Genomic DNA, 18,999 nt, shown 5'->3' with positions numbered 1-18,999 from the left:
TAAGTAGGATTAGGGAGACATTCATGGGGGTAATTCTAGGACAGGAATTTATAACTTAATGGGTTTGGTGACAGGAGGAAGGAGAGTGTTCTGAAAGAGGAAAATCAGTGTCGAAGCCCAAATCAGGTAAAAAGGGCATTCACCCTAAAGGGTTATCTACATGGAGAATCTGAATTTAAGTAGTGAGTGAGGGTCATCCTAATGGGGGAGAGACTAGTAGCAGAGGAGAGATTAGTTGCAAAATGGGAGACAGATCAAAAAAGTTAACATATAAAGCATAATAGAAGTGAGGTTTCTTCCTTATCAGATAAGGAAGTTACTAATAAAGAAAAAAGAATAAAACAATTAGAATTGCATAAATCAGTATGAGTTTATGGTTTTTAACTATAAAGATACAAAAATAAATACAAATGTAAATGATTGTGTATATGTATGTATTTACATATATTCACCAAGAAGAGCTAGGAGTAACCCAAGAGTAATGCATGCACCTAGTGCTCAAATCCTGGATTCTAAATACCATTTTCCAGGCTCCATGGAGAAATGGCTGATCAGAGCTAGGGAAGGAGAAGTACAAGAAGAGCCTGAAATACCTTGTACTAGAAAACAAAAGTTTGCTCAAAAGTTGATAGGGACATGTGAAAAGAGTAACAAGTAGTCTTGAAGGCACTGCAACTGGTCACCAAATCTGGCATTCTGGGCATCAAAACAAATTACAATAGTAACACTGACTACAATAAGACAACATGCTTTTTTTATATGTGTAAAATATTTGTCATATGTAACAAAGAACTCATATCCAAAATATATAAAGATTCTCTAAGTTCAACAGTAAAAAGAAGAATGAAATTAGAAAATGAACAAAACAACCTGGAGAGATTTCACCAAAGAATATATATAGATGGCAAATGAACATGAGAAAAAATGTTCATCATTAGTAGTCATTAGGGAAATGCAAATTAAAACAACAATGCAATATCCCTACATGCCTATTAGGATAAAGAAATAAATATGAATGTAAATGAGTGTGTATATATGTATGTATTTACATATATTCACTAAGAAGGGCTGGGAGGAACCTAATACTTGACATTGATGAGGATGTGGAGAAACTGAATTTCTTAAATATCACTAAGGAAAACATAAAATGGTATAACAAACTCTGGAAGTTCCTTATAAAATTAAACATACACTTGATTGTACAACCAAACAATCACACTTCTGGGCATTTACCCCAGCACAGTTTCCCAATCTAAGCACCACTGACATCTTGAAAAAGTAATTCTTTTCTGTGGGAAACTCCACTGTGTATTCAAGGATGTTCAGCAGCAACTCTATTCACTAGATACCAGTAGTAAAATACTTCTTCCCTAGATGTGACAATCAAAAAATGTCTTAAGATATACTAAAAGTTCTGTGTGGGACAAAATAACCTCTGGTTGAGAACTACAGTCCTTGAGAAATTAAAACTATAATCATATAAAAATAAGTACATGAATGTTCACAATAGCTTTAATAAAAAGAAATGAACTACTGATAAACACAACTTAGATGGATTTCTAGATCACAATGCTGAGTAAAAAGAGCCAATCTCAAAGCTCATGTCATATGATTCCATTTATACAACATTGTAGAAGGACAAAATTGTATAGTAAAAAAACAGATTACTAGTTTCCCAGAGTTAAACAAGGATGGTAGTAGGGAGGGAGTATGACTATAAAGGTGAGGGTACAAGGAAATCCCTTCATAGTGACAAAACACTTTTCATCTTGTTAATTATGGTTGTTACATGAATCTGTATATGTGAATAAATTTCATATTAAACACATATACATTAAAAAATGAATACATGCAAAAGCTGACAAATCTGATTAAGGTTTATATATTGTATCAATGTGAATTTACTGGTTTTAATAATATATTAGTTATGTAAGATATTACCAATAGAACTGAGTGATGGATACCTGAGGCTTTTCTGGACTATTTTTGTAACCCTTCCCCCCTTAATGATTTTCTTATTGTCAGTCTATGTAATTTTCATATAAAAAATTTAAAAAGAAATAAAGCATAAACCATTGCATAAAATATATAAACGATTCTGTATAGATACAAATAATAAACTGAACATCTGTTGAAGAACGCATATAATTTCATAAAATGTTTGAAATTGTTTAGCTTTTTATTAAAGCTAATGTTTCATATAACCCATAAAATGTTTGGTTACAAAAGAGAAAAGAGTAATCTTACAGTGGAGGCAACCTTATTAAGTAACACTAGTGATAATTTTCAAAAATGGAGCAAATTAAAACTGTGTGATATGATAAGATGCAATGAGTAGAATTCAATGTTGTTTTTGTGACTTTCCTACCTAACATAACTAACCTAAATGCAATCATGAGAAAACATCAGAAGTGAGTGACATTCTACAAAATAATTGGCCTATAATCTACAAAAGGGTCAAAAGAATAAATAAAAGGTCAAAAATAGTTCCAAATGAAAGAAATTAGAGACACATGATAACTAAATGCAATATGTAATTTTGAATTTCTTTGTTTTGTTATGAAAGACATTACTGGGAGAATTAGAGAAACCTGAATAATACCTGTAATGCACCAATATTAATACCTCAATTTTCATGGCTTCACTGTGGTTATATAGGAGAAAATGAATACATATATACTGTATACATATAATATATATGTATGTATATATTACAGGAAATGACAATATACTATATAAAAGTGATGAAGCAGCAGGTCAACCACTTATTCTCAAATGACTAAGGAGAAGGAAATTCCTTGTACCATACTCCAACTTTTCTGTAACTGTGTGATTATTCTTTTCCAAAAAAGTGAAAGAAAAAAAATCAAACGGAGAAATAGAAAAAATTAAATCAGAAATGAAACATTAACATGCTATTCTCAAATGCTGGGTAAACAAAACATTCAAAATTCAGTGAAGATAAAGATTTCAACAGTTGACTATACCAATTTGACCCATGGAATCTACCACATGAACCAGCTATAAGAATAGTCTTTTTCAGGACAGTCTCTTTCTTTTTTAAAATATTTTTTATATGTTGATGAACTTTTATCTTATTCATTAATTTATATGCAGTGCTGAGAATTGAACCCAGTGCCTCACACACACTAGGCAGGCATTCTACCACTGAGCCACAACCCCAGTCCACACTGATCAACTGCACACTGATCAAAATAAAAATATTGTATCATAAAGCCTAAATAATTTAAATATACTGAAATCATTCAGAATATAATCCCCCTGGACCATAATGGAATTAAGAAACCTATATCAACAAAGCCTATCGGACAAAAACAGAAATTATAACCAAAAAGACAAAATATTTACAATAAATATGATAATGAAAAACTACCTACAAATCTGTGTACCTTGGAAAAGAATGCTGAAAATTAATATAAATGAATGAATATATAAAATTAAGTATCTATTCTCAGAAAAGTCAAAAATGAACATTAAAACCCAAAACTGAAGGAAAAAATTAATTAATGAAGTAAAAGACACAAAATACAGGGATCAGTAAAACCCATACTGTTAAACCCTTAGTAGGAGTGACCAAAAGAGAGAGAAAACACAAATTAACAATAGCAAATAAAACAGCTAAACATTCAGAGATCTAGTAACTAAAATGATAAAAGGATATTAAAATAAACATGCCAATAAAGTTCCTTAAAAAACCCTCAACTTCTTTTATTTAATTGTAGATGGACATAATGCCTCTATTTTATTCATTCATTTTTATGTGGTGCCGAGGATTGAACACAGGGCTTCACATGTGCTAGGCAAGCACTCCACCACTGAGCTACAACCCCAGCCTAAACATACCAATAAATTTTGACAACTTAATTCTAACAAAAAAAAAAAAAAAAACATTTTGTAAAACTGATACCAGAAAATAAAGAAAAGAAAATCTGTAGTCATACCTAATAAAGAAATTGAATCTACAATTAAAAAAAAAAAAAACACCCCAAGCCAAAATTGTTTCACTGGTAAATTCTGCAAAAACCTAAGAAAGAAGTATTATCGATCTTATACATACTTTCAGGCCATACCAATACATTTATGGGGTAAGCTCAATGCTCATATCAAAATCAAACAAGAATATTGGAAGAAAAGAAATTACAGGTGACTGCCTCATGAGCACAGGTAAAAATCTCATCAAATACTAGACAAATGGTATCTAGCAATGAAAAAAAATAAATTGAGGATGCATATGGTAATCTCTACAATAATCACTGTAATAAAGAATCTGACTTCATTTTGATGTTTGACCACTGAGTTCTTTTTAAGATTCACCTTCCCTGTTCCCTTTCATTCCACACCTGGTCAGTTTTAAGAAACCCTGGAAAGGAAGAGCCACCTCCTTTGACACCAGCAGAAAATCTCTAACCATAAAAACTTTTTTCCTGGTCTCTTGCCCTAGCTGAACTCATAATCTTTGCTTTGCTCAGGCCAGGGGACCTGTTCGTGTCCACCCAGCTCTCCTTCGGAGTTCCTATTGTGAGTAATAAACTTCCAAACTTCCAAACTTATGAGGAGTGTCATCAGCCTTGTGTGAACCAAATTTTGTAGAAGTCCATCCTACTTCTGCAGGGTGAAAACAACCACTAAAATACACAAAAATGTCTACTACAAGTTAAAAAGGAGAACAAAATAGATACTAAATGATAAATTAATATAAAACGAAAGAAAGAAGAAACAAAACTAGATGGTACAGATTGAAAGCAAAATGCAATATGATAGATTTAAACCAAATACCAATCTAATGTAAATTCAGAAAACAAAGAATGAATATTTCCCAAGTATTCTGAAGTCACTATAACTCTCTGATATCAGAAGAAACTAAGAAAATTCTCTTCAATCTTCAAGAAGATACAACATTAGCAAACCAAATCCAGGAATATATTTTTAAAAGGACAATATGTGCCAGGCTCACTGGTGCATGCCTGTAATCTCAGTGACTCAGAAGGTTGAGGCAGGAGGATTATAGGTTCAAGGTTAATCTGGGCAATTTAGCAAGACCCTGTCTCAAAATAAGAAATACAAAGGGCTATAGCTCTATGCAGAGTGCCCCTGGGTTCAATTCCAAATCTCAAGTGGGCAGGGAGAGAGAAAGAAGAAAAAAAAAAAGAGTATGTCATGATCAAGTGGAGTTTATCCCTATTAATGCAAGATAGATTTAACAACTGAAACCTAATCTATATGATTCACCATATCAACATAAAAAAGGAGAAAACATGATCATCTTGACAGAGCAGGAAAGCATTTGACAAAATTAAATACCCATTCATGATAACAACTTAGGGAAACTAAGAAGAGAAGTCCTCAATCTGACAAAGATACAGGTAACATTAAACTTAATAATAAAACAGTAAATTCACTCACTCATCCTGCAAGCATGGAGAGAGAACAAGGCAAGATGTCTGCTCTTACTACCTTTATTCAATATTGTATTCAATATCCTAGCCAGGATATTGTATCCTTTCTTACATTAGGTAAGAAAAGAAAACAAAAGGCAAGAAAATTGAAAAGAATGGGGTAAAACTGCTGCTCCCTGGCAACATGACTTAATCAACAAAGAATAGATTTATAACTGAGGACACCACCAAATTTCAACAGGGTACCTCTGAAGTCTTATAGGGAAAGACTTCTTAGGGAAGCTACAAAACATTAAATGTAGGATATATGATATGTCTCAACCATATCATATATCCTTGCCTAAATTCCCTAATGCTCACTGTCCTAAAATATTCCACAGTGGACATGGAAATGCTAATCAAAAAAGCAATAAATTAAAATTAACTTGTTGGCACTTGCAAATTGACTGGATAACAGTATTTTTACAATCAAGCAACAAACAACAAGAAAATGCAAGTTTTTTAAAATATCACATACAATACTCTCAAAAAACAAACAAATAAATTTAAGAAAAGATGTACAGGGCTAGGGTTGTAGTTCAGTGGTAGAGAGTTTGCCCAGCATGTGAAAGGTACTGGGTTCGATTCTCAGCACCACATATAAATAAATAAATTAAATAAAGGTCTATCAACATCTAAAAAATATTAAAAAAAGAAAAGATGTAAAAGACCTATACACTGAAAATTACATGTCACTGGGGGATATTAAAGAAGACTTAGATGAGTAAAAAAAAATTATGTGCATGCATAGGAAGATCCAATATTATTAAAATGTCAGTCATTCCCACAATGATCTATATTTTCAATGCAATTTCAAACAAAATCCCATTAGGCTTTTGTTGAGAAACTAAGAAGCCTATTCTAAAATTTATATAGAAACACAAAAGACTTAAAATAGCAAAAACAATTTTGAAAATAAAACCACAATTAGAGAATATAAACTGATTTCAAAACTCTGAAAAAAGTTACAAAAACAAAGATATGACAGGACTGGTATAAAGATAAATAGAACAAAGGAACAGAGTAGAAACTCCCCAAATAAACCCACACATAAGGTCAACTGATTTTGACAAGACAGTCAATTTGATAAGAAAATAATTTTTCAAAAATGGTGCTAGAACATACATACAGAAGAAAATGATACTCAACTGTGAAATTTACAACATATTCAAAACTTAATTTGAAACTGACCATAGACTATAGCTAAAACTATAACAATTTTAGACAAAAACATAGAAGAAAATTTTCATAAGTTAACATTTCTTTGACATGAAATAACACTAATCAAACTAGATTTTACCAAAATTTAAATTTTCTGTTCTTCAAAAGATACCCATATTAAGAAAATTGAAATCAAACCATAGATTATAAGAAAATATTCATAATACACAGAGGATCTGTACCCAGAATATATGCAAATTTCTTATAATAATGAAATAAACAATCCAAAAGACAAAGTAAACAGATACTTCTTAAGTACCAAACTTTCTGGCACTCCCACTTAGAATGACTACATTAAAAATATCTAGAAATATCAAGCGCTGGGAGAAGATGTGGAGAAAATGGAACTTGCATATGTTGCTGATGGGAAAAACAACAACAAAAAGTTGATACAACTAGTTCCAGTTCCAGGTAAGCATAATTCATCACATCTCTCCCTCTGAATGGAGCAGCTACAAACCTAGACAGACTATGTGGAATAGTTATTGGAAAGTTGAAAAAATAACAGGAGAAGGTACACTGGGGAAGATTATAAAATTTGAAAGTATCACAAAAATGAGAATGAATTCACCATCGTTTTTGCATCTTTGGGTACGCACTACCTGAATTCAATACAGCCTGGAACCTGGAAGAAAGTATTAGCACAAGACCTGCCCTCCCAGGCAAAGTCCTCTAGTTTCTGTTTGGAGACAGGGAGAAGAGTCTCCCAATACCCAGACAAAGGGCAAAAATCCTATTTTTTCCATTTCTCTGTTCTATTGAACCTCAGTGCCCAAGTAATTCCATGGTGGCAGTGGTATAGCAGTAATATAGATAATGAAAGTCTAAAATTCTGAGGGAGGTAAACTTTACTCTTCTACCAAAAGAGGTGTTGTCTCAAAGGGGGGCAAACCCCATGGGTGTTCTCTCCCTCTGTTCTGTGCCACTTGGCCTTGATCCAAAGCAGTAACAGAAAGAACACTAAGCCATTAGTGTTCACAGAAGTAAATTAAGCCATTGCTCTTTGATCTAAGGACCAGAAAAGGGGAGTTCAAAGGTTGTTTGTAATTTTTAACCTGAATCCAACTGGGTCAATTCCCTGATAAAACAAAAACATCAACAATCTTTATGGGACTTAAATGAGAACTGTCAGGCTGGGGTTGAGGCTCAGTGGTACTGCACTTGCCTAGCACGCATGAAGCCCTGGATTTGATCCTTAGCACCACATAAAAATAAAATAAAGGTATTATGTCTACCTACAACAACAACAAAAGCACCTTAAAAAAAAAAAAAAAGAACTGTCATAGTCATAATATAATATACTATAATATAATACTACAAAATACAATCCAAAGTTTTTCAGAGGAATCAGAAAAATCTCAACTCACATGGGAAAAGACAAAAAACCAATGCTGGGATGAAAGAGATGTTAATATTATCTGACAAAAACTCTATAAAGCAGTTATTATAACATGCTTCAAGTAAAAGTGAACACCCTTAAAACAAACATAAAGACAAAGCCTCAGCAAAGAAATATTAGACAAAAAGAAGAAACTGCAGACATTCAAGAACTAATAATTGAAATAAAATCCTTACTGGATGTGATCAATATTAGAATGGAAAGGACAGAAGAAAATTAGCAAACTTTAAGACAGATTAACAGATACATGTAAATCTGAACAACAACAAAAAAAATCAACAGTGCTTCAGAGATCTATAAGATAATACCGAATAGTTTAAAGGGCTTGGGATGTAGTTCAGTGATAAGAGTACTTGCCTCGAAATATTAGGCCCCTGAGTTCACAGAAAAAAAAAGTTAATATTCATGTCATCAGAAACTTAGAAGAAACAGCATGATGCAGAAAAAATATTTGAGGAAATAATGCTTGAAAACTCCCCATATTCAGCCAGGCTCGAGAGGCTGAGGCAGGAGAATCGGAAGTTGGAGGCCAGTCTCATAAGGGGATCACATGGGAGAATTTTTAGATTAATGCAACTGCTTTAATGGAACTGGAGCTGTGGATAGAACTGTATACCAGAAAAAAGTGAAGTTTGCAGCATGTACATTTTAAAGTTAACCAGGATGTGAGTTTTGATAAATGCTTTATGGTTATGAGGTTATCATAGAATGTTAACATAAGACGAAACTTCAATAAAATTCACTTATGGTAAAACTGGCAAAACTTCTAAAATAAGATATCTCTCAATTATCTCTTCTTCCTGGTATTCATTACCAAACCCAGAATGTGAGCTAGATATAGTGACTCATTTCTATTGAAAGTAAAGAAGCAGAGGTAAGAAGGTTAGGTTTCAAAAAGACTGATTTTTATTTTGGCACTCTCTTTTTCTCTTACCTGTTCACTCTAAGGGAAGTTTATAAATTTAGATGTCATATTGTGAGCTGTCTTAAATAGGCAAGAAACCAACATCTGTGGCCAAATGCCAAGTGAGTGATCTGGGAAATACACCCTCTCAGTCTAAACTTGAGATCACAGTGGCAGCCACTACCTTGTGTGCAACCTTAGAACGTGAGTCAGAAGATCCAGCTAAGCTATGTCTAGATCTCTGACCTGTAGAAACTAGGAGGTTTATCACTTTAAGCTGTTTTATTTCAGGGTAATATGTTACACAGCAATAGATACCTATTACAGGAATTCAATGTGCTATTTCTGTAGCTCTTCTGTAAATCCAAAATTGAACTCAAATTCTTAACTTTTAAAAATATTTTGTACATATATATTCACATATTTTATGCATCTCTTTATACAGATGTGTGTGTATAGTTTTTATTACTTATGAACTCTGTAGTTGACATGCCTAGTTTCAAATACCACTCCAACATGGAATGGCCATGTGATACTGAATTAAATTACTTAATTTCTCTAAGTCCCAAGTTGTTAAAATCTAGAATTGAGGTAATAATATTTCTCTCTGATCATTATAATAAGATGATATAAGTGGGCTGGGGAGATAGCTCAGTCGGTAGAGTGCTTGCCTTGCAAACACAAGGCCCTGGGTTGGATCCCCAGTACTGCAAAAAAAAAAAAAAAAAAAGATGATATAAGTATTGAGCATAATGCCTGGCATTTATTACATTCTGAACAAATGGCATTATTATTAGTTCATATTTATAATCATTTTTTTTCTCATTCATAACTTTTATCTGATTTTTAAGGAATTCAGTTCTGATAACTGGGTATTTAAACTTTGAAGGGTTTTAGCATTGTACACAAAATTGTCTACCCTTTAATTTCTAAAAATTAAAACAAACAAACAAACAGGTATGGTGGTGCACAACTGTAATCCCAGTGAATCAGGAGGCTGAGGCAGGATTGCAAGATCAAAGCCAGCCTCAGCAACTTAGTGAGGGCCTAAGCAACTTAACAAGACCATGTCTCTAAATAAATTAAATAAATGAATAAATACTATCCCCACAAAAAAAGTTTTTTAAAAAATTATCTCCATAGCCTCCCACTATTTATAATACTGAAACCAGAAGTTGGCCTTATTTTTGTGCTCCAATCCAATTCTCAGTCACTAACTTTTAGATCAATAAGGAACCTTTCAGTTTTCCAACCCTTTCTTTCCACCACCATTCACATGAAAGTGCCAAAGAGATGACATGACTTGTACAAGATCATGGCTAGAAGAACAGGTGAAAGTAGTGTTCGAGATTTTGACGGACAATAGTATAAAGGGAAGTAAGGTCTTGCTTTAATTTAACAGACTGCATTTGCTTTCTTCCTTTTTTTTTTTTTTTTCCTTTTTTTCTTCTTTTCTGGTACTGGGAATTGAACCCAGGAATACTCTATCACTAAGCTACATCCCCAGCACTTTTTCACCTTTTATTTTGTGACAGGGTCTTGCTAACTCACCCAGACTGGACTTGAACTTGTGATCCTCCTGCTTCAACCTCCCAAGACACTGGGATTACAGGAGTGTGCCCCATGCCAACTATCAGATTGCATTGGAATGCCCATCCTCATCCTTACAGATAGCCTCACGTGGCCCAAGAAGCAATATCAGTGTCTCAGTTTCCCAGTGAGTAAACAGGAATATCATCACCTACTTCATAGGGTGATAATGAGGACTAAATGAGACAATATATATATAAGTCTCTCATTGGAATGACTGCCACAGGTGGATTTTGAGTAAACATTTTTTCCTTCCTCCTTTCCAAGAAAAATGCTCTCAACTCTTCTGCCGTATCTATGTTTATGTTATGCTCAACCATAAGGCATAAACATTAAAAACACAGGCAATTCTATTTAGCCATATTGTAAAAGATTTTTAAGGTAAAACTGAATAATGATAAAATTAGCCTGAATAAGATAAATCTAATGCATTGATTACTGAATTGGGTTTCCTTTCCTATGTCTACAATGTAGGGAGCACATTGCGTCGACACACATGGTGGTGATGTTAGTCTTAAATCATCTCGCTGAAGTAGTTATCTGCCAATATTCACCACTATAATCTTTTCTTTTTAATTTTTAAATATTTGAGGGAAATTATGAAATGGAATCAAAGGGGGGAGGTGGTAAGAGGGAGACACAGAGAGAGAGCATGCACACACATGCAAAAATCTTCAGCAGCATAATCTCCAACAGGAAAAAAGAATGGTAAATTATACCACTAGATGATCAAAGATTATTCTCAAAGTAATTCAATTTCTTTTAACACTTGATGTCAAATCTTATCAAAAGATCTTTGAAAGTATAAATATATAACCTTCACATGTTCTCACTTATTTACATAATTCTTGAAAGACTTCTAGCAGATTAGTCAGATACAACCTCCCTTAAAAGAACTCATAGTCTCTTCCCCAAGAATTTACATTTGCTTAAGTATTTTAACCCCTTTATCACAAATTCCATCAGCTTTCTTGTTATCACAAGACTCACCGATCTGCAGATACCGGAGTCCCCTCTGGTTTGGAATATCCTTCCAAATCTGAAATGTTCACTTGTATTTGCCTTGAGGTTACTATCTGGCTATTCTGAGAAGGTATGGCTTTCAAGTCCTGAGTAATAGTATTACTATCTGGAAGAGGAGACTGTACAACTTGGAAGTCCAGTGGAGATTTAGGTCCTAGAAAACCTAAAGATTCTTGATTTTGTGCTATAGGTTTACTGGTCAATAACTTGGAGGTTGGTTCCAATGATCTTGAAGATATAGTTTGTAGGTCAGAGTTAAACTCACTATTCATCCTTGTTTTAGAAGCAGAATCCAAAGAATGAAATCTTTTACCTAAGGTTCCACTATCCAACTTGGAAGGAGTCTTGGGGCACAGAGTTATACGAACACATGAAAGTGCTTTTCTATTTGAAGGTGGAGTAGATGCAGATGTTTCTAATGTATAGTGATCAGGGGCAGTCTGGGAGATCGAATTATTCACTTCAACATTTATATTAGTAATGTGTGATTTAGGTGTATGTTGATTCTTTTCTACTACACAATCCTGACCTTGAGAAAAGGGAAAATGGTGTTTTCTCATGTGGTCATCTACACCTGGGGTTCTGCTTTGATGTTGTTCAAGAAAAATGGGAGAAGGAAGGTTTGAAGCTATATAATCCTGACACAGAGGAAAGGGAGAATGGCTTTCTCTCATCTCATGATCTACATGTGGGGCTTTGCTTTGTTCAAAGAGTTCTTGTTGTTCAAGGAAAATGCAAGCAGGAAGGTCTGGACAAAGGCAAGAATGGTGTTTTCTCACATGGTGATCTGCATGTGGGGCTTTGCTTTGTTCAAAGAGTTCTCGTTGTTCAAGAAAAATGTGCGAAGGAAGATCTGCAGTGTTGGTTACATTCTTCTCTTTTACTCCTAGTGTGGAATTTGATCTGCCCATACTAATGTGGGTATGGTTATCAGAAAACTGAACTTCCTTGAAAGTACAATTTGCACTGGTACTGGGCTCAAAATGACTGACATTAAAATCTGATCTTTCTAAGAGTTTTTCCTCTCGATGAGAAGGCTCAAAATCAACAAATAATTTTTGGTTTTGCCTACCTTTTTCTGCTAAAATAGTCACAGCTTTATGTGGTAAACCACCAAGCATTTTAAATGATGAAGGGGAAGAGATTTTCTGTTTAAGATCTCTAGAAGAATTTTGCTCTTCAGTGATATGAGAATTAAATACCCCCATAGATGCTCCAGTACACTGGCTACCTTCAGTAACACCAACCTTAAAAACAGAGGAATCTGAAATGCATTGAGAATGTCGGTGAGATGAAAAAGTGATGGAGGTAGTAAATTGTTTCATGGGTTCTGGGGGCGGTATTTGTGATGAAGAAGGAAAATCCACTTCTTTAGGTGGCACACAAGCAGGTTCTACTTCTACTAATTCTGATAGCCAAGGGTCCATATTTTCACGGAATGGCATTCGAAGGCCCTTGCTAATTTTGAAGTCATCAGTTATAAGGTTTTGAAGTGGGGAATGACTTTGTAACTGCAAGGAATTCCAAACTTTAAAATGGGGGTTGTTCTGGTCTAGTGATTTGGAAAGATTGATGTGTCTGGCTCTCCACGATGATGGGCTCTGTCGTTCTCTGATCATTTCTGAGGATTCAGCAGATGTAAAAGCACAAGGATGGTCTTCCAGTTGTGGTTGTTCAGTTGTTAAAGTTCTGAAACATCCTTTCTCATGGCTCTCAATAACAATGTGACTACATACAGCTTCAGGTGTGCATCCAATTCCCCGTGGACTCTGTAAACCCTAGAAGATAAAAATATGTTCTTACTTAAAGTACTTTAAATAGTTATATACAAATCAGTTTTCTATCCAGGCTAAGATATGACCATTAAAGTCTTATCATTCTTTTATAATAAAACAGGTCAAAGAACACAGTAAGAAAATGGCAGTTAACTATAGAATAAAATGACTTGTAACTAAGACCACTCAGTAGAGATCTTCTAAAAACTTTCTACAAGAGTACCAGAACAAAGACTACTATTGTCCCCTAGTATATATTCTACTTTCTTCCTTATACTAATAGAGGTCACCCAAACTTTTGTTGGCCACACAGTCACCAAACTGGGGACATTTCTTTTTTCTTTTGCAGCTAGTTGTGATCATATGCCTAGGTTTAGTTCAATGGGCTATAAGCAAAAGTGTTAAGTGCAACTTCAGCTTCTTGTCCTTAAAATCCAGTTCTTGACCTCCATGTTTTCCTACTACCACCACCATTCATCACCATTTGATACTTGAAAATGGTAATGCCTGGAACAACCATGGAAGTTATGCATAAGGACAGCCAGTTTAGATCTGTGGATGACCTCAAAGAACAGAGTTCACTTTCCTACCCTAGACTATGATATTAAAGAAAAATGAAACTCTACCTTATTTAAGCCATTCAAATCTCATTTGAGCTTATTTTTGGCTATTTCAGAGGCCCCAGCTATACCTATTATTTTGCCTCTAAGAACAAGAAAAATAATGAGTACCTTTTCCTGAGGCCTAGAATCAATGCCCAAAGCTATCATAAATATAAAATTTCTTTAAGGTTTCTGTGTTTTACCTAGAAATGCTCTATAATTTGGCATTCCATTTGATGATATAGTACATTTTATTTCATACAAAATATTTTAAATTATGCCTTTTCCCAGAAAATGGAGTAGATGAATTTTTCCATATTTCTCCTGATAAGTAGACCTAAACATCCTGGAAATTATATAAAACCAACATAAGAAGAACTGAAAGAAGCACAGAAGGAGGCAAACTAGCTGGGGATCCTGGGACTTGACAAATGATTTGGTGGTGAGATCCCCAAGTTTTCTTTTTTGTCTCATATATCCAGAGTTAGGGCAACCAAGGAACAACAGACACAGACAAAAGCCCTACAAACATCTGCTCTCACACAAAAATAAAAATCCAGGAAAAATATGGCATCGCAAAACAGAAAACCTTTAGACAATAATTACTTTACTTCAACCACCACAGAGAAAAAAACCTCAGCCCCAACTTCACACACACTAGCAAAAGTCAAGTAAGAAACCTAGACATTCACTCTTGCAAAACCATAATGAGGGTCAGGGCTGTAGCTTAATGGCAGAGTGCTTGCTTTGCGCATGTGAGGAACTGGGTTCAATCCTCAGCACCCATAAATAAACAAATAAAATAAAGGCATGCTGTCCACCTACAACTACAAAAAATAATTGTTAAAAAACCCATAATGAAGCGTCCCAACACCCAGGTCAAGGTGTTATGAGAAAAGACCAAGCAGAAGACAGGACTTACTTTTGTCCCTACTGACCGATAATGAGCTACTCCTCCCCTGTGATGTCAGTGAAATCCATGTGGGGAGCCTGGACTTTGATTTCTACTCAGCAATAATGAGGTGCCCCTCCTCTTTCCCAGTTTCAGTGCTACAGTGACTATTTAGCATGGGCAAAGCTCTGGGTTCAATCCTCAGTACCACAAACAAAAAAACCTCAACATATTAAAAAAAAGGGGGGGGGGGGTAGAGGGTTTCCAAATAGAAAATGGGCAAAACACATATAGAGACATTTCACTAAATAAGATACAAAGATATGAAATAAGGATATGAAAAAATGTTCAATATCAGAAACCAATAAGAAAATATAAATTGAAACCCAATGAGACATCACTATAAATCTATCAAGAAAGCTAAAATAAAGAATAGTGATAACATCAATTCTGATGAGGATATGGAATAAACAGATCATTCATATACTTCTGAAAGGAATGTAAAAACGGCACAGCCACCCTGGAAAATGGTGCAGCTGTTTGCACTTATGGACATTAATTCAACAGAAACAAAGATATGTCCACACAAAAACATGCACATGAATTTTACAGCAGTTTTATTTGTAAAGCCAAAAAATGGGGAAACAACCAAGATGTTCTTCAATAAAGTGAATATTCAAACTATGGTATATACATATCATGAAATACTACCCCGAAATACAAAGGGAAGAGTATTGATAAACACAACAACCTAGACGGACATCCAGAAAATTATTTTGGATTCTGAGTAATTCAGAGAATTATTCTGAGTCAACACACAAGAAAATTGTATGCTATATGATTTCATTTATATGTCAGTCTTGAAATTACAAAATTATAGAAATGGGGAACAGATCAGTGGTTGCCAGTAGTTAAAGAAAGGATGGATGATGAGAGAAGTAGATGCAGCTATGTAAAGCAACTAGAGGCATCCTTGTTGCAAGGCAAATGCTCACTATCTTGACTATTTTAGCCTCAATATCATGGCTGTGATATATGACTAGGTTTGCAAGATGTTATCCCAATCTATTCAGATCATTCCTTTAAAATTGCATGTGAATGTACAATTATTTAAAAACAAAATGTTGAAGCTATGTGGTGCACACCTATAAACCCAGTAATTCAGAAGGGTGAGCAAAAGAACTGCAAGTTCAAGGCCAGCCTCAGCAATTTAGAAAGATCCTCAGCAACTTAGCGAGACTCTGTCTCAAGCAAAAGACTGGGAAAATAGCTCAATGGTAAAGCAATCCTGCATTCAATCACCAGTACTGCAAAAAAACAAGTTGTTGACTTAAAACAAATCAGTTAAATACCACTGCATCAAACACTTTTAAAAACACCATTTTTAATCTGAAGCTTATTATCTTGATATATCACTGGAGAACAAATACCTCAACCTGAGAATAGATTTAAACCCAATGACCTATCTCCTCCCATGACATCTGTTAAGCTTTCATAATAAACATATTTCATAATAACTTTAGCATTTTTAAATTCTTATAGCTTTAGAACTATATATAATATGTGTGTATTTTATATATATATGTATATATATATATGTATATATATATATATATATAACTATATCCACATAATTGTTTCTGGATGGGATACTTATAACAAGCAGCAACTTAGTACTAGATATTTAACAGGCTCTTAAGAAGCTAGTGTTAATACCAAAAATGTGAAATCAAACTCAGTGTTCATCAATAGATGAATGGATAAAGAAAACATGGTGTGTATACATATATATATATGTATACACACACATATGCACACAAAATGGAATATTATTCCATCATAAAAAGAACGAAATCACGTCACCTGCAACAACATGGATGAACCTGGAGAAAATTATAATAAGCCAGGCACAGAAAGACAAACACCATGTGATCTCACTGCTATGGTTCAGATATGGCTGAAGTGGGTCCCTCAAGGGTTCATGTATTGAAGGGTTCATCCCCAGTGTGATAATGTGCTAAGTAGTGGGACCTTGAAGAGATGGGGCCTAATGGAGTTAGTTTGGTTGAAACTAAAGAGTTGGGGACAGACACCAGGAAAATTAATATGGACAAATTCTCTAACTAGCTAAATCTACATTTGTAGACTTCCTGCTTTTTGTCCCACTGTGCTTCCTTTTCTCTTATAAAAGCTTTCAGAACCCCTGAGTCCCCAAAGATGGAGATTTGAAACAGAAAATTCTCCTCTGACTTCCTCAAAGCCAACTTTGAATAAACCTATTTTCCTCGCCAACCTGTCTCCAGAATTTTTGTGGAGCATGATGAGCAGTAAACATTTCCCTCCCGGTTACAGGGTCACTGGGAGCACAGCTCTTAGAAGAGATTAAGGTAGTTCTTGAGGGACGCTCAGTTAGTTTTCTCAAGAGCAAGTTGTTATAAAAGAGTCCCTCCTTGTGCTCTGGCTTCCTGTCTCTAACATGTGATGGTTCTTGCACATGCTCCAACCATTGTGATGCCATCTACCAAGAGGTGATGCACCCTGGGAAACCTCTGCCAGGGCTGGCACCATGCTGTCTAGACTTTCAGCCTCCAAAACTGTGAGCTAAATAAACATTTCTTTAATGAAATACCTAACTTCAGGTATTTTATTTATACTAACAGAAATTGGACTAAGTATTAATTATGCTTACTCATATATGGAATCTAAAAAAGCTGATCTCATAGGAGACAGCAGAATGGTAGCTATCAAGAGGCTTGGGTGAGTGGAGGGAACAGGGGGCAGAGAGATGTTGGTCAAAAGATAATCACAATAACAAAGGAGAAATAATAATTTTTTTAAAAGAAAGAAAAGATCAGGCAAACATATAGAGGCAGAGATAGAAAGTCGGTAAGTCATTCAAGGCCAGTGAGTAGGAGGGAGAGAAATGGAGAATGACTACTTATGGTTATGAAGTTTCTTTTTTTAGACAACAAAAATGTTCTAAAATTGATTGGGGTAAAGCCTGTACAACTATCTGAACATGTTAAAAATCACTGGATCATACATTTTAAGTGGAAGAAATATGTGATATGGGAATTACATCTCCATCGAGTTTCTTTAATTTAAAGCTACTGTTTAGCTTAACAAACTCCAACAATGATTCATGACAAAATTTATCCTCAAACTAGGAATGGAAGGTACTTTATAACCAGATGAAAGGCATCTATGAAAGACACACAGCTAACATAATACTAAATGGTAAAGACTAAAAGCTACCCACCTAGGATCAAGAACATGAAAAGTATGTCCATTCTAACCTCTCTTACTCAATACCACAGTACACATTCTAAGCAAGGTAATCAGGTAAAAAAAAAATTAAAGAAATTAAGATCGGAATGGAAGACATAAAACTCTACTTGCATATTTTATTAACTTCTTTTAAAAATTCCAAGGAAGTCACTAAAAAACAACTAGGACTAATTAACAACTTTAGCAGTCTATAGACGATACCCGCTCAATATACAAACATCAATTATATTTCAATAAGCTAGAACTGAACAATCCAAAAATAAAATGAAGTAATTCCATTTATAAGAACATAAAAAGAATGAAATATTTGAGAATATACTTAACAAAATGAGTATGCCTTGTATACTATAAAACATTAATGAATGAAAATCAAAATAAATGGAAAACTGGCTCATGTTTATGGATTGAAAGACCTACTGTAATACTTCCCTTATTATCATACGATCCCACATTATCATACTGACCCAATGTAACTTCAACACAAACAAAAAAAATCACAGCTGATTTTTTTTTCCAAAAAAATTGATAAGCAGATTCTAAAATTTATATGAAAACTGAAATTCAAGGAACCAAGAATAACCAAAACAATCTTTCAAATGGTTAATAAAGTTGAAAGACTCAAATTTGACAATTCTAAGACTTGTTACAAAACAGTCCTCAAGCCAGAGTGGTACTGGTACAAAAAGAGACATATAGATCAATGGAATAGAACTGAGAGTCCAGATATATACACCTACATGGTGAACTGCTCTTTGACAAAGAGGTTAAGAAAATCAGGAAAGATTCATCTTTTGAATATACTGTAACTGAATACTCACATGCAAAGAATGAATGTGTATGCCGCACATA

At 34.3% G+C, this 18,999-nt stretch overlaps 1 protein-coding gene across 8 annotated transcripts in view; it reads right to left on the bottom strand.

Moving 5' to 3' along the window:
* Positions 1 to 18,999, bottom strand: part of ALMS1 (ALMS1 centrosome and basal body associated protein) — a 229,577-nt gene that overhangs the window by 100,603 nt on the left and 109,975 nt on the right. For all 8 annotated transcript variants that reach the window (XM_079111389.1, XM_079111393.1, XM_079111391.1 and 5 more), the window contains one exon: positions 11,561 to 13,371. In XM_079111389.1, coding sequence (XP_078967515.1) covers positions 11,561 to 13,371 — 1,811 coding nt within the window. The remainder of the gene's footprint in view (positions 1 to 11,560; positions 13,372 to 18,999) is intronic.

This window comes from Sciurus vulgaris, assembly GCF_902686455.1.
Source record: "Sciurus vulgaris genome assembly, chromosome: 14".
NCBI classification, from domain to species: domain Eukaryota; kingdom Metazoa; phylum Chordata; class Mammalia; order Rodentia; family Sciuridae; genus Sciurus; species Sciurus vulgaris.
Note: the sequence above shows the minus strand (reverse complement) of the source record. Positions and strands in the feature narration are given on the sequence as shown.